Below are 24,765 nucleotides of genomic sequence, written 5' to 3'. Positions count from 1 at the left end.
GATTCATCCAACTAGGTATATTTCTACACCATAGGAAAGTTAGCACAGGCACCTCTGTGACCACAAATGCAAGTTTTTACAGACGAATCTCCAGCTAGCATGGGCATGACGAACTCTAGCTCAAGTCCCTTCACTGCCGTCAACATGACTCAAGAAATCGTAATGACACGATTGCAAACAAACCATACCCCTGGCCGGGATTGAACCCACGGTCATAGAGTTTCAAAACTCCAGCCCGTCGTGTTAGCCCTCTTCACCTTTTGCTACTGGGTCCTCTCTCTCCCCACTCCATGAGCTTTATCATACCTCGTCTTAAAACTATGTATGGTTCCTGCCTCCACTACATCACTTTCTAGGCTATTCCACTGCATGACAACTCTTTGACTGAAGAAATACTTCCTAATATCTCTCTGACTCATCTGTGTCTTCAACTTCCAATTGTAACCTCTTGTTTCTGTGTCCCCTCCCTGGAACATCCTGTCTTTGTCCACCTTGTCTATTCTGCGCAGTATTTTATATGTCGTTATCATGTCTCCCCTGACACTCCTATCCTTTAGTGTCGTCAGGCCGATTTCCCTTAACCTTTCTTCATAGGACATTCCCCTAAGCTCTGGAACTAACTTTGTCGCAAACCTTTGCACTTTCTCTAGTTTCTTGACGTGCTTGATCAAGTTGGGTTCCAAACAGGTGCTGCATACTCCAGTATGGGCCTGACGTACACGGTGTACAGTGTCTTGAACGATTCCTTACTAAGGTATCAGAACGCTGTTCTCAGGTTTGCCAGGCGCTCATATGCTGCAGCAGTTACCTGGTTGATGTGTGCTTCTGGAGACATGCTCGGTGTTATACTCACTCCAAGATCTTTCTCCTTGAGCGAGGTTTGCAGTCTTTGGCCACCTAGCCTATGCTCTGTCTGCAGTCTTCTTTGCCCTTCCCCTATCTTCATGACTTTGCATTTGGTGGGATTAAATTTGAGAAGCCAGTTGCTGGACCAGGTGTCCAGTCTGTCCAGGTCTCTTTGAAGTCCTGTCCGGTCCTCATCTGATTTAATTCTCTTCATTAACTTCACATCGTCTGCGAACAGGGACACTTCTGAGTCTAACCCTTCCATCATGTCATTCACATATACCAAAAATAGAACTGGTCCTAGGACCGACCCCTGTGGGACCCCGCTCGTCACAGGTGCCTATTGTGATACATCATTACGTACCATGACTCGCTGTTGCCTCCCTGTCAGGTATTCTCTGATCCATTGCAGTGCTCTTCCTGTTATATGAGCCTGATCCTCTAGCTTCTGCACTAATCTCTTGTGAGGAATTGTGTCAAAGGCCTTCTTGCAGTCCAAGAAGATGCAATCAACCCACCCCTCTCTCTTGTGTCTTACTTCTGTTACTTTATCATAGAACTCCAGAAGGTTTGTGACACAGCATTTGCCTTCCATGAATCCATGCTGGTTGGCATTTATACTCTTGTTCCGTTCCAGGTGCTCCACCACTCTCCTCCTGATAATCTTCTCCATAACTTTGCATACTATACACGTCAGTGACACAGGTCTATAGTTTAGTGCCTCTTTTCTGTCTCCTTTTTTAAAAATGGGAACTACATTTGCTGTCTTCCACACCTCAGGTAGTTGCCCAGTTTCCAGGGACGTGTTGAAGATTGTGGTAAGTGGCACACACAAAATATCCGCTCCCTCTCTAAGGACCCACAGGGAGATGTTGTCCGGTCCCATTGCCTTTGAGGTATCGATGTCCCTTAGCAGTTTCTTCACCTCCTCCTCATCTGTATGTATGTCATCCAACACTTGTTGGCATATTCCTGGCTGGTGTCCCCATCTGGTCTGTCCCCCAAGAGGCCTTCCTGTCTCCACTACAAATACTTCCTTAAATCTCATGTTGAGCTCCTCACATACCTCTTGATCATTTCTTGTGAGTTCTCCACCTTCTTTCCTCAGCCTTATCATCTGGTCTTTGACTGTTGTCTTCCTCCTAATGTGGCTATACAGCAGTTTCGGGTCAGACTTGACTTTCGATGCTATGTCGTTTTCGTACTGTCGCTGGGCCTCCCTCCTTATCTGTGCGTACTCGTTTCTGGCTCTTCTACTAATCTCCTTATTTTCCTGGGTCCTTTGCCTCCTGTACCTTTTCCATTCTCTGGTGCACTTTAGTTTTTGCCTCCCTACACCTTCGGGTAAACCAAGGACTCGCTTTGGTCTTCCTATTATTTCCGTTTCCCTTGGGAACAAACCTTTCCTCTGCCTCCTTGCACTTTGTTGCTACATATTCCATCATCTCGTTTACTGATCTTCCTACCAGGTTTCTGTCCCACTGAACCTCCTGCAGGAAGTTCCTCATACCTGTGTAGTCCCCCCTTTTGTAGTTTGGCTTTTCCCATTCATTTCCTGTTTCCTTCTCCACTTGTAACTCTACTATATAATCAAAACTCAGAACCACGTGATCGCTAGCTCCAAGGGGCCTCTCGTAAGTGATGTCCTCAATGTCCGAACTGCTCAGGGTGAACACAAGATCCAGTCTTGCTGGCTCATCCTCCCCTCTCTCTCTGGTAGTGTCCCTGACATGTTGATGCATGAGGTTTTCAAGTACTACATCCATCATCTTGGCTCTCCATGTTTCGGGACCCCCATGTGGCTCCAGGTTTTCCCAGTCGATCTCCCTGTGGTTGAAATCGCCCATTACCAGTAACTTTGCTCTGCTGGAGTGAGCTCTTCTTGTCACCTCAGCCAGTGTGTCCACCATCGCCCTGTTGTTTTCTTCGTACTCCTCTCTTAGCCTCCTGCAGTTCTGTGGTGGGTTATACATCACTCCAATGACTACTTTATGTTCTCCAGACTGAATTGTACCTACTATGTAGTCTCTTTCTCCAATCATGTCCATGCCTTCCATTTCCTCAAATCCCCATCGGTTTCTTATAAGCAGTGCAACTCCTCCTCCCCCTCTACTCCTTCTATCTTTTCTCAGGATCTGATATCCCGGTGGGAAGATTGCGTCTGTTATTGTCTCAGCGAGTTTTGTTTCTGTGACTGCTATGATGTCTGGGGATTGCTCACTGATTCTTTTGTGCCACTCCTCATGTTTATTTGTTATTCCGTCCGCGTTTGTGTACCAAACTTTCAGTTTCTTTTCTATCACTGTGGTCCTGCAAGAATATTGGGGTTGGGGGAGCGGGAGCCTTGGTGGGGGCCTATGGGGGACTGTGGTGTAGGTGGGGTTTGTGATGATGGGGTGGGGTCAGAATGCCCATAAGGGACAGCTGATGTAATGAGGTTTGTGATGTGGGTGTTGCTGGAAGAGGGAACAGTGAGTGAGTTGTGGTTTGGGTTGCGCGCGCGCATGTGTGTGTGTGTGTGTGTGTGTGTGTGTGTGTACTCACCTAGTTGAGATTGCAGGGGTCGAGTCCTAGCTCCTGGCCCCAAACAGGTGTGTGTGTGTGTGGCAGGGAGTTAGCCTACATCTCTGACCCTTTAGTTAATAATCAAAATAGTCTTGCTTGTCTTCAAGTCTTGCAGCTTGACCACCTATGGTAGTCAGAGTTACAAATTATATTCACTTGCTTAGGAACAACGTTACTTTTACCACGTAATATTGGTAGTGTTGAAGCCAGATGTTGTTAACACTTGAGTGTTTGTTACTGTTGTTAACACTTGAGTGTTTGTTACTGTTGTTAACACTCGAGTGTTTGTTACTGTTGTTAACACTCGAGCATTTGTTACTGTTAACACTCGAGTGTTTGTTACTGTTGTTAATACTCGAGTGTTTGTTACTGTTGTTAACACTCGAGTGTTTGTTACTGTTGTTAACACTTGAGTGTTTGTTACTGTTAACACTCGAGTGTTTGTTACTGTTGTTAATACTCGAGTGTTTGTTACTGTTGTTAACATTCGAGTGTTTGTTACTGTTGTTAACACTCGAGTGTTTGTTACTGTTTGTGGAAATTTATTTGGTCCCTAAAGTTCCACAGGACAGATACAGCATACGAAGGGGGTCCCAGAATGGCCGTAATGGAACGGCTGAGCTGGGTGGCCCTTAAACCCACCCAAACAAAAAGCGTTCTCCCCGAGTTGGCGTGGTTGGTAAGCACTATTTAAGTTATAGATTTACCCTTCAGGGAAAGAGTAGGTAGTTTTACTGGTAGTACACTAATATTAGGTTTACTAAGGCAACTGTAGATAATAATAATGTAGAACCTAAGACCTTAACCTAGGTAGTAATAGGCCAATAATGTAGGCAAACACTAGGTTAAGTTAGCTAGGGAGAACTGGCAGCCCTAGTTTGAATGAAGAGACGAGGGTCTGGAAGACATCAGCTCGTTCTTCTTAAGACAGACACCAACTGGACAAGATGTGCCGTGATCAGCAGATGGCGCCCCCCACGTATCTTCACATTCGAGACCTGGGGAAATCTGGTAGAGGCACCTCGATGTACCGTAGATGACCTCCGTCAGGCCCATACAATAAGATAAGACCTCCACTTTATCTCGTAGATTTCTGGCCAGTGTCTGTGGAGAATTGTGAGTGAGTTGATCTGTAGGTCCTTTGTGCAGCAGGCAGTGCATGCCCAGTAAGTACCAGTGTCTCTTGTCAGCCTATAAGGGACGCCTGAGCAAAGCATATGAGGAGTGTCATATGGTCAGGCAAGATCAGGACGTAGACTGGGAGGAACTAGAGAGTTGCCTGAAACCTTTGGAGCAAAGACTGGAGGCCTTTGAGAGATCATTTATCCTTTATGAGACAGAGGCCTATACTACAGGTGAGTCTGAATATACAGTCGAAGTAGCACGGACGGACTATGACGAATGAAGGGCAGAGTGTAAAGCAGAGATGAGACTCTGCAGGCAGTTAATAAAGACTTTAAAGGCCGGTACAGCAGGGGCAGCAAATGTTTCAAGGAACACGAACAACAGCACGCCTGTTAATGTGTTGCCCAGATTGCCCCAGTTGAATTTACCAATGTTCGACGGAACCTTAACAGTGTACATTGCTTTCTGGGATCAGTTTAAAGCCCAGATAGATGACAGAGACGATTTGTCAGATGCTGTCAAATTACAATATTTATGTTCAAGGGTAAAGCCTTGGACTTGGTCTGGCATTACCAAACCACAGACACCAATTACCAACATGCCAAAGACCAATTAAAGGATAAGTTTGGCAACACTGAGGAGATAAAGGTAGCTATATTTTATCGGTTGTTGGATCTAGAGGCTTGTCGCCATGACCGTCAGAGCCTAGAGAAGTTCCGAATCGAAGTTATGAGTTTGACGAAGTCTTAAAGATTTACATGATTGGGGTAAGTTGGAATGGTTCATCAGTCAGGTGATTCAGAGGAAACTGGGTGGCACTACAGTGCATGAGTTGCACTTAAAATATCGGACAAATAGGTTCATGATACAACAAATTGTTGAGGGGTTGGGAGATCTTGTTTCTCATTTGAGTATAGGTGTGAGAGAAGAGTCACCACCATCGCCACATAAAAACCCAGAAAGTTACTCAAAGATCTCGAGAGATCAGTCTAAAGCTCGTATGACTAACATTAGAGTGTACTATGGTAAAGAAGTGTCTAAGGTAAGAACCTCTAAGCAGAACCTTAGAGGCACTCATGCCAGAATATGTGTGCTCTGCGAAGGCGAACACACTAGCACGAGTTGCCCGGAGTACACAACACTGAGCAGTAGGCAACAGAGACTAAAGGAGTTGAGACTCTGCTTTAAGTGTTGTGGGGAACACTTTGCAAGACTGTGGCACCCAGCTCAGTGAGTGTCGGGTCTGTTGCAAAGGTAAGCACCATACTGCACCATGTCCCAATAATTTAAGGGAACCCCAGGCTAGTAGGGATATCTCTCAGGTAGAGATAGAAAGTGAGTCCGAGCCTGAAATGGTAGCCAGCGTGATTAGTGGGAGTGAAGTCTCTAATTAGAGTGAGAATCACGGAGGTGCTGCCCTACCTACAGTCATGGCAAAGGTTGTGAATGGGCACAGGTCCGAAACAACCTGATTATTCTTTGACCCAGGAGCACAAGTATCCTTGATAACAAAGAAGTTGGTGGCTAAATTAAAGTTGAAGGCCACAAAGATAGTATGATGTTGGGAGGGGCTATAAGTCAGGTCCCACCCAAATCTTATGATGTGGTGGATGTCACAGTCAAATTAGGTGGACACCGCAGAGACATTACAGCCTTGGTGGCAGAGACGTTACCCAGGGCAATTACAGCGAGAGGTCTTGCTGCAGCAGCTAAGCTATTGAAAGACCTTATCATGAAGCTGGCAGACCAGGGAATTACCACTGACACAGTCAGAAATGTAGGTATCCTGGTGGGAGCCAATCATATAGATGACTTCCTGTCTACACGACGGACGTTTAAGGAAAGAATTGGTTTATACAGATCCCCAGTAGGATACATCATAGGCGGCAGGATTCCACCTGAATTCCCTGCCACACCAGATAGAGGAGAAGCTGTCCCCATGATAGCTGGGGGAGTAGTGATAATGAATACCAGTATACACGATGAACCGCCAGGGAAGCTGAACCAGGTAGGGAGTGACGAACACTTGGCCACCTTGGGAAAACACTTGTACAGGGTACGTAGAGGGAGATAGATTGTCATTAAATCCAGGGAACCTCGTATCAGTGGGACAAAAGGCTACCAGGGCATGTGGGCCACTGGGTGGGAAAGTACGGAGCCGCTCAGTCAAGGCTAGACATACGAAAGACGTTAAAGTTAAAGGAAAGGGTGCTAAGACCACCGGAACCAACAAGTTTACACCCCCAGAGGTCCACGCAGGGAAAACTGGACAGTTGAAGTTAGACCGGAGTCTGCTGAGAGTGGCCGGACGGCACTCATGTCCAGGGTCCGCCGTGGGGGCTCGTGGAAGGTGAACTTGATTTAGACTTAGTACCTACCTTTGCCGGCAGGAGGATGTGGAAATTTATTTGGTCCCTAAAGTTCCACAGGACAGATACGGAGTACAAAGGGGATCCCAGAATGGCCATAATGGAATGGCTGAGCTGGGTGGTCCTTAAACCCACCCAAACAAAAAGCGTTCTCCCTGAGTTGGCGTGGTTGGTAAGCACTATTTAAGTTATAGATTTACCCTTCAGGGAAGGAGTAGGTAGTTTTACTGGTAGTACACTAATATTAGGTTTACTAAGGCAACTGTAGATAATAATAATGTAGACCTAAGACCTTAACATAGGTAGTAATAGGCCGATAATGTAGGGTAGGCAAACACTAGGTTAAGTTAGCTAAGGAGAACTGGCAGCCCTAGTTTGAACGAAGAGACGAGGGTCTGGAAGACATCAGCTCGTTCTTCTTAAGACAGACACCAACTGGACAAGACATGCCGTGATCAGCAGACAGCGCCCTCCACGTGTCTTCACATTCGAGACCTGGGGAAATCTGGTAGAGGCACCTCGATGTACCGTAGATGACCTCCGTCAGGCCCATACAGTAAGACAAGACCTCCACTTTATCTCGTAGATTTCTGGCCAGTGTCTGGGGAGAATTGTGAGTGAGTTGATCTGTAGGCCCTTTGTGCAGCAGGCAGTGCATGCCCAGTAAGTACCAGTGTCTCTTGTCAGTTTGGAAGCTAGTGTCCGTGTCTGCATAGTTATACTAGGGGATACACACCCTCTTGGATATAGGAATTTCTGAGGTGCAGGCAGGTCACTAATAATGATTGAATATTGCAGGAATTCAGGCTCCTGGTTGCACGTGGTTTCTGAGGGAAAGTCCAAAGGGGCTAAGGCTAAGCTTAGGGAAGTTGAAGATCAGGATATATGCTGCAACACCAAGTAAGTTAGTCCTTTATACGTGCATGCAGGCGAGTTTCATGCAACATCAATCATTTGTGAAAGCCTGTCCTATAAGCCACTTGTGAGGCTGAGGTACCCACCTCAGAGCTCGGTGTCAACAGAGTTTGCCAGGGTAGGTGACACACTTGGAGGCAGTCCAGACAAATTTTCACACTGTTGTTAACATTCGAGTGTTTGTTACTGTTAACACTCGAGTGTTTGTTACTGTTGTTAATACTCGAGTGTTTGTTACTGTTAACACTCGAGTGTTTGTTACTGTTGTTAACACTCGAGTGTTTGTTACTGTTGTTAACGCTCGAGTGTTTGTTACTGTTGTTAACACTCGAGTGTTTGTTACTGTTGTTAACACTCGAGTGTTTGTTACTGTTATCAACACCTGAGTGTTTGTTGCTGTTGTTAACACTTGTTTGTTACTGTTAACACTCGAGTGTTTGTTACTGTTGTTAACACTCGAGTATTTGTTACTGTTGTTAACACTCGAGTGTTTGTTACTGTTGTTAACGCTCGAGTGTTTGTTACTGTTGTTAACACTCGATTGTTTGTTACTGTTGTTAACACTCGAGTGTTTGTTACTGTTGTTAACACTCGAGTGTTTGTTACTGTTGTTAACACTCGAGTGTTTGTTACTGTTGTTAACACTCGAGTGTTTGTTACTGTTGTTAACACTCGAGTGTTTGTTACTGTTATTAACACTCGAGTGTTTGTTACTGTTATTAACACTCGAGTGTTTGTTACTGTTGTTAACACTCGAGTGTTTGTTACTGTTGTTAACACTCGAGTGTTTGTTACTGCTGTTAACACTCGAGTGTTTGTTACTGTTGTTAACACTTGTTTGTTATTGTTAACACTTGAGTGTTACTGTTGTCTCACACATGACCTTACCTCGCTATACCTGGAGGTTACCCGGAGGTTATTCCGGGGATCAACGCCCCCGCGGCCCGGTCCATGACCAGGCCTCCCGATGGATCAGGGCCTGATCAACTAGGCTGTTACTGCTGGCCGCACGCAGTCCGACGTACGAGCCACAGCCCGGCTGATCCGGCACTGACTTTAGGTATCTGTCCAGCTCTCTCTTGAAGGCAGCCAGGGGTTTATTGGCAATTCCCCTAATGCTTGATGGGAGGCTGTTGAACAGTTTTGGGCCCCGGACACTTATGGTGTTTTCTCTTAGTGTACCAATGGCGCCCCTACTTTTTATTGGCGGCATTTTGCATCGCCTGCCCAGTCTTTTACTTTCGTAGGGAGTGATTTCTGTGTGTAGATTTGGGACCATTCCTTCCAAGATTTTCCAAGTGTAGATTATGATATATCTCTCCCTCCTGCGTTCCAACGAGTACAAGTCAAGTGCTTCCAAGCGTTCCCAGTAGTTAAGGTGCTTGACAGAACTTATACGTGCAGTAAAGGATCTCTGTACACTCTCTAGATCTGCGATTTCACCTGCTTTGTATGGAGATGTTAATGTACAGCAGTATTCCAGCCTAGAGAGAACAAGTGATTTGAAAAGGATCACCATGGGCTTGGCATCTCTCGTTTTGAAAGTTCTCATTATCCATCCTATCATTTTCTTTGCACGTGCGATCGTGGCACTGTTGTGATCCTTGAAAGTGAGATCCTCAGACATTACTACTCCCAGGTCCCTTACATTATTTTTCCGCTCTATTGTATGGCCGGAGTCAGTAGTATACTCTGTTCTAGTTATTATCTCCTCCAGTTTTCCATAACGGAGTAGTTGGAATTTGTCCTCATTGAACATCATATTGTTTACCGTTGCCCACTGGAAAACTTTGTTTATATCTTCTTGGAGGTTAACCGCGTCCTCAGCAGATGACAGCCTCATGCAGATCCTAGTATCATCCGCAAAGGATGATACGGTGCTGTGGTGTATATCTCTGTTTATGTCTGATATGAGGATAAGGAATAAGATGGGGGCGAGTACTGTGCCTTGTGGAACAGAGCTCTTCACTATGGCAGCCTCCGATTTAACTCTGTTGACCACTACTCTTTGTGTTCGATTTGTTAGGAAGTTGAAGATCCATCTCCCCACTTTCCCAGTTATTCCTTTAGCACGTATTTTATGGGCTATTACGCCATGATCGCATTTGTCAAATGCTTTTGCAAAGTCTGTGTATATTACATCTGCATTCTGATTTTCTTCCAGTGCATCCAAGGCCATGTCATAGTGATCCAGTAGTTGTGAGAGGCAGGAGCGACCTGCCCTGAACCCATGTTGCCCTGGATTGTGCAGATTTTGGGAATCCAGGTGATTTGCAATCCTGCTTCTTAGCACTCTTTCAAAGATTTTTATGATGTGGGATGTCAGAGCTATTGGTCTATAGTTCTTAGCTAATGCTTTGCTGCCACCTTTATGGAGTGGGGCTATATCCGTTGTTTTAAGTGACTGTGGAATTTCACCCATGTCCAAGCTCCTCCTCCATAGTGTGCTTAGGGCACGCGAGAGGGGTTTCTTGCAGTTCTTAATGAAAACAGAGTTCCACGAGTCTGGGCCCGGGGCTGAGTGCATAGGCATGTTGTCAATGGCTTTTTCGAAATCTATCGGAGTTAGGGTAATGTCGGAAATCTGGCATACATTTATGGAGTTTTGAGGCTCATTCATGAAGAAATCATTTGGGTCATCGATCCTCAGACCGATTAGTGGTTCACTAAACACAGAGTCGTACTGGGATTTCAATATTTCACTCATTTCCTTGTTGTCGTCTGTGTAAGTCCCATCCTGTCTGAGTAAGGGCCCGATACTAGATGTGGTATTTGCCTTGTTATACAATACTTTATCAATATTATAGTCAATGGAGAGCGCTCAACACGTATGGGTTATACAGGGCCGGAGAATGAGAAGTTATTAGTATTTTTGCAAGTAAGTTGAGACAGGTACATAAGAACAGTGTAAATTACCCAGGACAACCCAATAAAGTCAAAGTGACATATTTCAATTGGAGTCCTTGATTGCAGTTCAAATTCCTTGGATCAAGAGCTCTTCATCATCACCACGGAACCTCTCTCTGCAGGTCATATAACACTAAAGAACAAAATACGTGACTTCTAATATTACCTTAGTCAGAAGAATTAGTATAATGAACTGCAACACTTGTGGGTAGTGGCGCCTCAGCTCTCCTTCATTAATTCTTTATAACGTTACAAGAAAAAATACAAATGTTCATAAAAAATAAAATAGAAATATAACACGTGGGAATGGTAAGAGTGAGAGCAGGCACATACACCCCCAACTAACTGAAGAAAGTTACTGAACATTGTTCACCAGGATCTTCCTAAGATCTCTCTCTCCCGGCACCATCCTACTCATCTTATTTCTCGTATATTATTCAACACTACATTTACTGAGGTAACATGTGCACTTATTTCTTTTATATAAATAACTGTACATACTTCAAGTTCAATGTTGATTTAAATGACAAATATTAAGATTGTACAACTGTCGTGCGTCTGGTAGACGAGCCAGACTTGTGGTTGAGTCCTGACCAACACAACGTTTGTTGGGGACCCACGATGTTCCCCCCTTCCCCAGGATGCTCCCCCTCCCCCAGGATGATTCCCTACCCCACCATGATTTTTAGAGATCCCTCGCCTACGTAACTCGGTGGGTAGTGCACTCAGCTCACACACTGAGGTCCGTGGTTCGATCCTACGTACGGGTGAAAACATTGGGTGTGTTTCTTGACACCTGCTGTCCATGCTCACCTAAGTCAGTAGGTACCTGGGTGTTAGTCAACTGGTGTGGGTCGCATCCTGGGGACAAGATTAACCTAAGCTGTCCGAAATGTTCTGCATAACCAGGGACTTTCTATATATTATGTTATTGATGTCAGCTATGGTCTGCATAAGTTGTATCATGTATTTATATAATAAAAAAAGAAGCGCTAAACCTACAAGGGTCATACAGCGCCGCCGGGCAGGGAAGGATGAAGGGGTATTGGGTAGCAAGAGAGAGAGGGTCATGTATTTATAAAAATAAAAGATTATTATTAAATACTATATCATTGCAGTAGCTAAACTCTACGGACAGATTCATCCTTGTGTCAAGGAATGATTGTCTTAAGACTTTAAGTGTTTCAGTATTTAGCTGCAGTGAATTCCAGCTCTTGGGATGATTGAGTTGAGCTACAGGTGACAGACCTCTTCTGGGACTCTTGAGGATATTGATCTCTAACATTTTATCCTCTTCATTGCGTTGAGGTAGTTACTAGGCCTCTTGCGATTGTAGCCATGTATAAACGTTAAGTAACCATTCTACAGATTATTATTATTATTATTATAATCAAGGGGGAAGCGCTAAACCCGGAGGATTATACAGCGCCTGGGGGGGGGGATGTGGAAGGCATTCAGGCTTAATTCGGGGAACTGGAGCACAGATCCAATTCCCTAAATCAAGAGCCCCTCACCAACATCAAGGAACCTTCCTTGAGGGGTCCATTCTACAGAATTCATTACCTTTGTAACTTGTGAGCTCATTACCTTTGTACCTAGTTCAGCTATCAAAACTTTGGGGGCCCAGTCCCTGGACCCATTACGTACCTCTGTAATCTTTTGACTACTGCCCACAGGATAGGTATGGGGTGCATAATAAACATATTAAACTAACAGCACTGAGGTAGAAAGTGCTGGTTGTGAAGTAGTTACTAGACCTCTTTCAACACTGAGGTAGAGCGTGCTGGTTGTGAAGTAGTTACTAGACCTCTTTCCAGCACTGAGGTAGAGTGTTGGTTGTGAAGTAGTTACCAGGCCTCTGTCCAGCACTGAGGCAGAGTGCTGGTTGTGAGGTAGTTACTAGGCCTCTTGCCAGCACTGAGGCAGAGTGCTGGTTGTGAGGTAGTTACTAGACCTCTTGCCAGCAATTAAGTAGTGTGCTGGTTGTGAGGTAGTTACTAGACCTCTTGCCAGCACTGAGGCAGAGTGCTGGTTGTGAGGTAGTTACTAGACCTCTTGCCAGCAATTAAGTAGTGTGCTGGTTGTGAGGTAGTTACTAGACCTCTTGCCAGCACTGAGGCAGAGTGCTGGTTGTGAGGTAGTTACTAGACCTCTTGCCAGCAATTAAGTAGTGTGCTGGTTGTGAGGTAGTTACTAGACCTCTTGCCAGCACTGAGGCAGAGTGCTGGTTGTGAGGTAGTTACTAGACCTCTTGCCAGCAATTAAATAGTGTGCTGGTTGTGAGGTAGTTACTAGGCCTCTTGCCAGCACTGAGGTAGAGAGTGCCGGTTGGTCAATACTGACGTATTCCCTGGACACAATCCTATTAACCACGGAACATCCATAACAATAACACAGGAAAATAAAGTATAAGTTGTGGACATTACATGCTTGCATACTCACCTGGCCCTGCCTCTTAACTTGCCATTCTTCATTCACTATTACCCTCCTGGGCCCTATCATACCTGATCTTAAAACTATGTATGAAGCCTGCCTCCATCACCAAGATCATTCCACTTCCCAACCACTCTGACTGAAGACCCTAGTGGGTTTAGTGCTTGGTTTGGATTAATAATAATCTCAAGATTGAAGAAATACTAACATCCCTGTGGCTCATCTGTGATTTAATTTCCAACACTGTCCCATAATTAATGGTCCACTAAAAATATTGGGTAGAAAGGACTTGATAATTTTTTTTTTTTTATTTGTAAATTAAAGGCAATATGTACTATTACTAAAGAATAAAAAGTATATATATATATATATATATATATATATATATATATTTTTTTTTTTTTTTTTTTTCAACAAGTCGGCCGTCTCCCACCGAGGCAGGGTGACCCAAAAAAGAAAGAAAATCCCCAAAAAGAAAATACTTTCATCATCATTCAACACTTTCACCACACTCGCACATTATCACTGTTTTTGCAGAGGTGCTCAGAATACAACAGTCTAGAAGCATAAACATATAAAGATACACAACATATCCCTCCAAACTGCCAATATCCCAAACCCCTCCTTTAAAGTGCAGGCATTGTACTTCCCATTTCCAGGACTCAAGTCCGACTATATATATATATATATATATATATATATATATATATATAAAATAGCTATGAAGACACTGTTAGATAATATTACAATTTAAAAACTTTGCACCGTACATATACTAAAGTCAGTACCTGACCAGCCGGGCTGTGGTTCGTATGTCAGTTTGCATGTGACCAGCAGTAACAGCTTGGATGATCAGACCCTGATCCACCACGATGCCTGGTCTCAGATCGGGCTGCAGGAATGTTGACCCTAGAAACCCTCTCCAGGTATTTTTTTTTTTTTAACAAGTCGGCCGTCTCCCACCGAGGCAGGGTGACCCAAAAAAGAAAGAAAATCCCCAAAAAGAAAATACTTTCATCATTCAACACTTTCACCTCACTCACACATAATCACTGTTTTTGCAGAGGTGCTCAGAACGCAACATCTTAGAAGTATATACCTATAAAGATACACAACATATCCCTCCAAACTGCCAATATCCCAAACCCCTCCTTTAGAGTGCAGGCATTGTACTTCCCATTTCCAGGACTCAAGTCCGGCTATATAAAAATAACCTGTTTCCCTGAATCCCTTCACTAAATATTACCCTGCTCACACTCCAACAGATCGTCAGGTCCCAAATACCATTCGTCTCCATTCACTCCTATCTAACACGCTCACGCACGCTTGCTGGATGTCCAAGCCCCTCACCCACAAAACCTCCTTTACCCCCTCCCTCCAACCTTTTCGAGGACGACCCCTACCCCGTCTTCCTTCCCCTACAGATTTATACGCTCCCCATGTCATTCTACTTTAATCCATTCTCTCTAAATGACCAAACCACCTCAACAACCCCTCTTCAGCCCTCTGACTAATACTTTTATTAACTCCACACCTTCTCCTAATTTCCACACTCTGAATTTTCTGCATAATATTTACGCCACACATTGCCCTTAGACAGGACATCTCCACTGCCTCCAACTGCCTCCTTGCTGCTGCATTCACAACCCAAGCTTCACACCCATATAAGTGTTGGTACTACTATACTTTCATACATTCCCTTCTTTGCCTCCATAGATAACGTTTTTTGTCTCCAAATATACCTCAACGCACCACTCACCTTTTTTCCCTCATCAATTCTATGATTAACCTCATCCTTCATAAATCCATCCGCCGACACGTCAACTCCCAACACCCTAGCATTTACTTCTTTTACAACCCCATCTATAAATATATTAAACAACCATGGTGACATTACACATCCCTGTCTAAGACCTACTTTTACTGGGAAGTAGTCTCCCTCTCTTCTACACACCCTAACCTGAGCCTCACTATCCTCATAAAAACTCTTTACAGCATTTAGTAACTTACCAACTATTCTATATACTTGCAACATCTGCCACATTGCTCCAGGTATATTATTATTTTTATATTCATGAGGAAGTGATATGCCTGTAGTGAGTCATACAATGCCTGACATATGCCTGTAGTGAGTCATACAATGCCTGACATATGCCTGTAGTGAGTCATACAATGCCTGACATATGCCTGTAGTGAGTCATACAATGCCTGACATATGCCTGTAGTGAGTCATACAATGCCTGACATATGCCTGTAGTGAGTCATACAATGCCTGACATATGCCTGTAGTGAGTCATACAATGCCTGACATATGCCTGTAGTGAGTCATACAATGCCTGACATATGCCTGTAGTGAGTCATACAATGCCTGACATATGCCTGTAGTGAGTCATACAATGCCTGACATATGCCTGTAGTGAGTCATACAATGCCTGACATATGCCTGTAGTGAGTCATACAATGCCTGACATATGCCTGTAGTGAGTCATACAATGCCTGACATATGCCTGTAGTGAGTCATACAATGCCTGACATGTGCCTGTAGTGAGTCATACAATGCCTGACATATGCCTGTAGTGAGTCATACAATGCCTGACATATGCCTGTAGTGAGTCATACAATGCCTGACATATGCCTGTAGTGAGTCATACAATGCCTGAGATATGCCTGTAGTGAGTCATACAATGCCTGACATGTGCCTGTAGTGAGTCATACAATGCCTGACATATGCCTGTAGTGAGTCATACAATGCCTGACATATGCCTGTAGTGAGTCATACAATGCCTGACATATGCCTGTAGTGAGTCATACAGTGCCTGACATATGCCTGTAGTGAGTCATACAGTGCCTGACATATGCCTGTAGTGAGTCATACAATGCCTGACATATGCCTGTAGTGAGTCATACAATGCCTGACATATGCCTGTAGTGAGTCATACAATGCCTGACATATGCCTGTAGTGAGTCATACAATGCCTGACATATGCCTGTAGTGAGTCATACAATGCCTGACATATGCCTGTAGTGAGTCATACAATGCCTGACATGTGCCTGTAGTGAGTCATACAATGCCTGACATATGCCTGTAGTGAGTCATACAGTGCCTGACATATGCCTGTAGTGAGTCATACAATGCCTGACATATGCTGATAAATTTTACTAAATTTATTTTTATATTTTTTTTAACAAGTCGGCCATCTCCCACTGAGGCAGGGTGACCTAAAAAGAAAATACGTTCATCATTCAACACTTTCACCTCACTCACACATAATCACTGTTTTGGCGGAGGTACTCAGAATACAACAGCTTAGAAGCATATATGTATAAAGATACACAACATATCCCTCCAAACTGCCAATATCCCAAACCCCTTCTTTAATTTGTAGGCATTGTACTTCCCAATGACTTTCATATAAAAATATATTTAAATGTAGTGACCCTTAGAAATAAACTTCATCTTGAAACATACCAACCCAATATATCAAGGAAGTGCAATTTTTTATAACTTTTTGCAAGTTAAGGTAAATACAATACTAACAAACAGTGTATAAACTTGCTAAAATGTGATGCCTTAATACTGAAACTGTATTGACATTATTGAAAGCAGCACTTTCTAACAAGATTTAATTTTTCTAAGTGATTGAATCATATCATTGTAGAATATAATTTAATACTGTATTAAACTTTATGATGAATTTACTAAAATATGTACTTACAACAATCCCTAACAATAACATACAGTTTTACAGCCTAAAAATTTATTCATTCTCAGATACAGTAATAACAAATAATGAAGCAATATTCAAGATATGAAAAATACAAACATTTTGTTTCTGCACTATTTAAAGCAATACAATATCTGAAAAAGTCCATAACACATTTCTGCAAATATAAACTACACATACAAAAAACACATCTAATTAATCCCTAAATGGTCAAAACGTATATGTAAGTTCACTTGCGCAGTGCCCCGATACTTTTAATATGGTGCACACTGAGTGTTAAGACCCATTCTTTGCTGACCAGGCATCTCAGGGCAATCATGCCAAATTTTGAGGCAGAAAATTAAAACGTATATGTACGTTTGGGGTGCTACGTATAAGAACGTATATATACGTTTGGACCGTTTAGGGGTTAATGCATATGAATGCTTATGTAAAAGCAAGCCATGCTTAATAAGCACAACACCAATACAATTTTCATATTGAAAGTTAGCTCTAATAAAAGCATAACTTTCTTCGGAAATGCTCAAAACTTGTTCCTGGAGGCCTTCTTTGTCTTGTGTGATAGACTGATTGATGTGTGAGAGAAATTTACAATTTGTGTTCACCCTGAATTTAAATAGAAGTCACCAAAAATTAAAGTACTCTGCAATAGAAAGCTGATCAAGAGTAGGGATGGGACGATGCCTAATTTTTGCTGATATCCATACTCGATTTTAGGCCAAACCCATCAAAATCTGCTAATACCACCAATACTGATACTGTTAACTATACATTGGTACACCCCTAATAGGAGTACTACCGTGAAAGTTTTCTTCCATAAATTTAGGCAAGATAGCTAGGATTACAGTACATTAATTGGGAAGTGCTGAAACTGTAAGGTCAATATTGCACTCAGGAAATGGTGAGCAATCATATATGATTTGAGGAAGAGGAAGGTAGCTTCAACTCCTTGGATCAAAAACTCTTCACCAGCATCAACCCCCCATCCCTTCCACCCTGAAGAGTGGATAAAGTGTGTCTGTAGAAACTGAAATCTGTCAAAGTGTTCATTAAAGTACAGGGTACAGAAGTACTTACAAAATTCACTAACAAGAAAGTAAATTTTTACAACATAATTAGCTCTTCAATTTTAGATAATTAAAACAATTAAAGAATGTTGATTCAAAACATTAGTGACAATAATACTGGAAATTATCTCAAACCAAGACTATAATTACCTTCAACAGGTCTTGCATCACAGACAAATAAAACATCCAGTCTAAAGAAAACACACCATAGTAATGTTAATGCTGAATATATTTATTTAAAAGTATACTATATAAAAAATGTGTTAATAAAATTCACATTTTCAAAAAGTGATTTCAGTACCAAAGTTTTGCCATGCAGGAGCAAAACTTTCCCCATACAGGTACTGAGTGTGAATGTTACGCATATACTAACAGTCATTGAGGACTGACAAAGCTCCCAACAAACAAAACATAGCCCAAATAAACTATCCAAACATTGCAACTGTGTCAGTTGACCTTAAGTACAGGTATTGAGCAAACAATATTCCAGAACATTATTTTAAACCCACAACAATTACAGATGTTGGCAAATACAAGATTAAAAGACAAAAATAATGGTATACCAATTATACAACACACCACCCTGTATATTATATAAATCTAATTCTCTACTCATGGTAAGAGCATAACAAATAATTATAATAATAAAAAATAGAAGTGCTAAACCCACTAGGGTCAAGAACATAAAGTCAATTTGTTTTTTTTTTCAACAAGTCAGCCGTCTTCCACCGAGTTGACATGATATACATATGATATGATATACATAACTGGGGAGCTCCCAAGCTCTCAATCACTCCTATTTCTAAATTCAGTCAACAAAACACATTTCACTCAATCTTTAATATAACTGCCTGTTCAAAACTTTGAAGAATTGTCCTCAACCATCTCTTCCATAGAATTAAAGTACATCTCCTTTCCTGATTATATAATTTCATTATTTTACAAACCCTTAAAGCTGATATTGTCAACCAAGTTATCCTAAGTGAACTTACCAGTCAGGGTGCAGGTGGACGGCTTCTACACTGAATCAGAGGCTATCTCTCCAACAGCCTTTGCTATTCCAGAAGTATAAACTAAAGACATTGAACCAGGCACCCCACAGGAAGATGTCTTCTGTCCTACCTTATTTAACATTAAAATTAGGACTTCATTATACGATTCCTGTTAGTTTGAATTACTTTCGCAGATTCATCCTATTTATCATAAGCAATGGAGCTTTTCGAGATACAAAATTGTTTAACAATCAATGAGGACTCCACAAGTAAGCCATATTGACTTCCTTGCAATATCCCAGGTTATAAATGCATAATTTACCACCATTGCATGACAATATCAATTTTGTAACCAATGTATAATGTATAGTCATACACTATAAAACCACATGCAAATAATGCAAATATATATTATCTTTGTCATCTTAGCTATGAAATATTCTTTTTTTAATGAACTGGCTGTATCCCACTGAGGCAGGGTGATCTAAAAAGAAAAAAGTTTCTACTTTTAAATTTGGTAATTTATACAGGAGAAGGGGTTACCAGCCCCTTACTCCTGGCATTTTAGTTGCCTCTTATGACATGTATGGTTTAAGGGGAAAGAATTATTTTCCGCTTCCCCTTGGAGATTATGAAATAGGTAAAAGCATAATTTTTTTAATTCAGTGTTCTTTTGATTTCAAAACAATAGTTTCCATTCATCAAAACAAATACTGTAATAATACTCTCAAGCATTTGCTCAGCATTGCACTTGCAGGAAATTTCTTAGCAAGAAATAAATTCTTCATCTCTTCAAAATCATGAAAAAATTTCCATGACATCATTACCAAGCTGTCCTTGTAGGTACAGCATTAACAAAATTATCCACCTTAAAAAACAGATAACCAATATTGCAAAGAAAAAACAAATAAATGAATAAATAAAAAAATAAAGTCAACAGTACAAATCTACAACCCAGAACAACAGGATGCTGCTAGTCAATGACTGAATATTTTGCTTGTCCCCAGTTTTGATTGGGGGACAAGCAAATTAATTATGTAGTGTACACTGTGAAACATCTTAGCCTAATTCATCCAACTTTTTTTTTTTTTTTTTGATAATGAAGGAGCAGGAGAGGACAGAAAGATGTCCAGTCATTAATAGTCTATAGGTCTGCCCTATTTCATGTAATTTTTATCTGTGTTACTAATACATGGCTCAGTAGTAGCACAACCTGTATAACTCATGAAATCGTAATGACACGATTGCAAAAAAATGATTAAAAAAAAAATCAGATAGAGTATAACTGACAGATAGGTTCAATCCCAGAGCAGGTGATAAGATATGTTGGACATGTTTCCTTACATCAGTTACCCATTCACCTAACAGTTAGGTAGGTGGGTAGTCACCAACTTTTGTGGGACATATCCCAAGGAAGAGAACCAGGCCCTGACTGGTAATATGTTAAGACTGTTTGGCTTTTTTGGGCTATCAAGGGGATCTAATAAAGGCTTTTTCTTCTTCATGGAGAAGTACTAAACCCATAAGGGGTTACACAGTTCCTAATGAATGGGAAGTAATCATGTTTAATCCAAGAAAGTGAAGGATAACTTCAATTTCTTGGATTAAGAGCTACCCTTCTCTAGCATCAAGGCAGTCCTTTGTTACATTTTATAACATTACAGTATCACTCATTAAATATAACATAATACTTGTGCTGCCTTGGCAACATTTCACCTATGCAAATCAGTAGCTTTGTTACTGCAATGTCAATATTAAACACTTCACATTGTATCTAATATGTATGTGGTATCTCTTTTTCATGTGCCTTCCTATACAGCTTATAGCTGCCCTCTTCTTCAACAGAATTCAATAATATACTCTGGGTAGTATTCCATCTTCTCATACTTGACAAAGATATTTGGAGCGTACACATTATCCACAGTTGTGTCGTACATTGTGTTGGTAAGATTATTAGTTGGTGGACGGGTGAGAGTTGGCGATCCTTTAGCCACAGTACCAATGATGACTTCTGCCAATATCAATATGAAATGGCCATTCACATCTCTGGTACAACTACTCCGGGCAATGGCAGCACTGAAAAGGAAGAAAAAAGTGGAAAGATTTGCAGCATAATAAATTTCCAGTCATAGATGGGGTTGTAAGAGAAATAAATGCGAGGGTCTTGGCAAGAGGCATGGAGTTAAAAGATAAAGAATCACACACAAAGTGGGAGTTGTCACAGCTGCTCTTTGCTGATGACACTGTGCTCTTGGGAGATTCTGAAGAGAAGTTGCAGAGATTGGTGGATGAATTTGGTAGGGTGTGCAAAAGAAGAAAATTAAAGGTGAATACAGGAAAGAGTAAGGTTATGAGGATAACAAAAAGATTAGGTGATGAAAGATTGAATATCAGATTGGAGGGAGAGAGTATGGAGGAGGTGAATGTATTCAGATATTTGGGAGTGGACGTGTCAGCGGATGGGTCTATGAAAGATGAGGTGAATCATAGAATTGATGAGGGGAAAAGAGTGAGTGGTGCACTTAGGGGTCTGTGGAGACAAAGAACTTTGTCCTTGGAGGCAAAGAGGGGAATGTATGAGAGTATAGTTTTACCAACGCTCTTATATGGGTGTGAAGCATGGGTGATGAATGTTGCAGTGAGGAGAAGGCTGGAGGCAGTGGAGATGTCATGTCTGAGGGCAATGTGTGGTGTGAATATAATGCAGAGAATTCATAGTTTGGAAGTTAGGAGGAGGTGCGGGATTACCAAAACTGTTGTCCAGACGGCTGAGGAAGGGTTAGAGGTATTGGGAAGATGGAGGGAATATTTTGAGGAATTGTTAAATGTTGATGAAGATAGGGAAGCTGTGATTTCGTGTATAGGGCAAGGAGGAATAACATCTTGTAGGAGTGAGGAAGAGCCAGTTGTGAGTGTGGGGGAAGTTCGTGAGGCAGTAGGTAGAATGGAAGGGGGTAAGGCAGCCGGGATTGATGGGATAAAGACAGAAATGTTAAAAGCAGGTGGGGAAATAGTTTTGGAGTGGTTGGTGCAATTATTTAATAAATGTATGGAAGAGGGTAAGGTACCTAGGGATTGGCAGAGAGCATGCATAGTTCCTTTGTATAAAGGCAAAGGGGACAAAAGAGATTGCAAAAATTATAGGGGGATAAGTCTGGTAGTAGGTTGGTAGACAGCAACCACCCAGGGAAGTACTACCGTCCTGCCAGATGACTGTGAAACAAAAACCTGTAACTGTTTTGCATGATGGTAGGATTGCTGGTTTCTTTTTTCTGTCTCATAAACACGCTAAGATAACAGGGATATCTTGCTACTCCTACTTACACTTTGGTCACACTTCACAGACACGCACATGCATATATATATATACATACATCTAGGTTTTTCTCCTTTTTCTAAATAGCTCTTGTTCTTTTTTATTTCTTCTATTGTCCATGGGGAAGTGGAAAAGAATCTTTCCTCCGTAAGCCATGCGTGTCGTATGAGGCGACTAAAATGCCGGGAGCAATGGGCTAGTAACCCCTTCTCCTGTATACAATTACTAAAAAAGAGAAGAAGAAAAACTTTATAAAACTGGGTTGCTTAAATGTGCGTGGATGTAGTGCAGATGACAAGAAACAGATGATTGCTGATGTTATGAATGAAAAGAAGTTGGATGTCCTGGCCCTAAGCGAAACAAAGCTGAAAGGGGTAGGAGAGTTTCAGTGGGGGAAAATAAATGGGATTAAATCTGGAGTATCTGAGAGAGTTAGAGCAAAAGAAGGGGTAGCAGTAATGTTAAATGATCAGTTATGGAAGGAGAAAAGAGAATATGAATGTGTAAATTCAAGAATTATGTGGATTAAAGTAAAGGTTGGATGCGAGAAGTGGGTCATAATAAGCGTGTATGCACCTGGAGAAGAGAGGAATGCAGAGGAGAGAGAGAGATTTTGGGAGATGTTAAGTGAATGTATAGGAGCCTTTGAACCAAGTGAGAGAGTAATTGTGGTAGGGGACTTGAATGCTAAAGTAGGAGAAACTTTTAGAGAGGGTGTGGTAGGTAAGTTTGGGGTGCCAGGTGTAAATGATAATGGGAGCCCTTTGATTGAACTTTGTATAGAAAGGGGTTTAGTTATAGGTAATACATATTTTAAGAAAAAGAGGATAAATAAGTATACACGATATGATGTAGGGCGAAATGACAGTAGTTTGTTGGATTATGTATTGGTAGATAAAAGACTGTTGAGTAGACTTCAGGATGTACATGTTTATAGAGGGGCCACAGATATATCAGATCACTTTCTAGTTGTAGCTACACTGAGAGTAAAAGGTAGATGGGATACAAGGAGAATAGAAGCATCAGGGAAGAGAGAGGTGAAGGTTTATAAACTAAAAGAGGAGGCAGTTAGGGTAAGATATAAACAGCTATTGGAGGATAGATGGGCTAATGAGAGCATAGGCAATGGGGTCGAAGAGGTATGGGGTAGGTTTAAAAATGTAGTGTTAGAGTGTTCAGCAGAAGTTTGTGGTTACAGGAAAGTGGGTGCAGGAGGGAAGAGGAGCGATTGGTGGAATGATGATGTAAAGAGAGTAGTAAGGGAGAAAAAGTTAGCATATGAGAAGTTTTTACAAAGTAGAAGTGATGCAAGGAGGGAAGAGTATATGGAGAAAAAGAGAGAAGTTAAGAGAGTGGTGAAGCAATGTAAAAAGAGAGCAAATGAGAGAGTGGGTGAGATGTTATCAACAAATTTTGTTGAAAATAAGAAAAAGTTTTGGAGTGAGATTAACAAGTTAAGAAAGCCTAGAGAACAAATGGATTTGTCAGTTAAAAATAGGAGAGGAGAGTTATTAAATGGAGAGTTAGAGGTATTGGGAAGATGGAAGGAATATTTTGAGGAATTGTTAAATGTTGATGAAGATAGGGAAGCTGTGATTTCGTGTATAGGGCAAGGAGGAATAACATCTTGTAGGAGTGAGGAAGAGCCAGTTGTGAGTGTGGGGGAAGTTCGTGAGGCAGTAGATAAAATGAAAGGGGGTAAGGCAGCCGGGATTGATGGGATAAAGATAGAAATGTTAAAAGCAGGTGGGGATATAGTTTTGGAGTGGTTGGTGCAATTATTTAATAAATGTATGGAAGAGGGTAAGGTACCTAGGGATTGGCAGAGAGCATGCATAGTTCCTTTGTATAAAGGCAAAGGGGATAAAAGAGAGTGCAAAAATTATAGGGGGATAAGTCTGTTGAGTGTACCTGGTAAAGTGTATGGTAGAGTTATAATTGAAAGAATTAAGAGTAAGACGGAGAATAGGATAGCAGATGAACAAGGAGGCTTTAGGAAAGGTAGGGGGTGTGTGGACCAGGTGTTTACAGTGAAACATATAAGTGAACAGTATTTAGATAAGGCTAAAGAGGTCTTTGTGGCATTTATGGATTTGGAAAAGGCATATGATATTGGCAGTTTGGAGGGATATGTTGTGTATCTTTATATGTTTATGCTTCTAGACTGTTGTATTCTGAGCACCTCTGCAAAAACAGTGATAATGTGCGAGTGTGGTGAAAGTGTTGAATGATGATGAAAGTATTTTCTTTTTGGGGATTTTCTTTCTTTTTTGGGTCACCCTGCCTCGGTGGGAGACGGCCGACTTGTTGAAAAAAAAAAAAAAAAAAAAAAAAAAATATGACAGGGTGGATAGGGGGGCAATGTGGCAGATGTTGCAAGTGTATGGTGTAGGAGGTAGGTTACTGAAAGCAGTGAAGAGTTTTTACGAGGATAGTGAGGCTCAAGTTAGAGTATGTAGGAAAGAGGGAAATTTTTTCCCAGTAAAAGTAGGCCTTAGACAAGGA

At 41.8% G+C, this 24,765-nt stretch overlaps 2 protein-coding genes across 3 annotated transcripts in view; both read right to left on the bottom strand.

Moving 5' to 3' along the window:
• Positions 1 to 11,067, bottom strand: part of LOC128697584 (uncharacterized) — a 117,669-nt gene extending 106,602 nt beyond the window's left edge. The window contains exon 1 of the mRNA XM_053789407.2: positions 10,894 to 11,067. The gene's annotated coding sequence lies outside the window, so the exon portion shown is untranslated. The remainder of the gene's footprint in view (positions 1 to 10,893) is intronic.
• Positions 11,068 to 16,901: 5,834 nt separating this feature from the next.
• LOC128697386 (protein mono-ADP-ribosyltransferase PARP12) overlaps positions 16,902 to 24,765 on the bottom strand; it is a 69,644-nt gene continuing 61,780 nt past the window's right edge. For both annotated transcript variants that reach the window (XM_070093957.1, XM_070093958.1), the window contains one exon: positions 16,902 to 21,020. In XM_070093957.1, the coding sequence (XP_069950058.1) occupies positions 20,783 to 21,020 (238 nt within the window). In that variant the 3' untranslated portion in view covers positions 16,902 to 20,782. The remainder of the gene's footprint in view (positions 21,021 to 24,765) is intronic.

The sequence above is a fragment of the Cherax quadricarinatus genome, chromosome 44, assembly GCF_038502225.1.
Source record: "Cherax quadricarinatus isolate ZL_2023a chromosome 44, ASM3850222v1, whole genome shotgun sequence".
Classification (NCBI taxonomy): domain Eukaryota; kingdom Metazoa; phylum Arthropoda; class Malacostraca; order Decapoda; family Parastacidae; genus Cherax; species Cherax quadricarinatus.
This window is presented reverse-complemented; position numbering and strand designations above follow the sequence as displayed.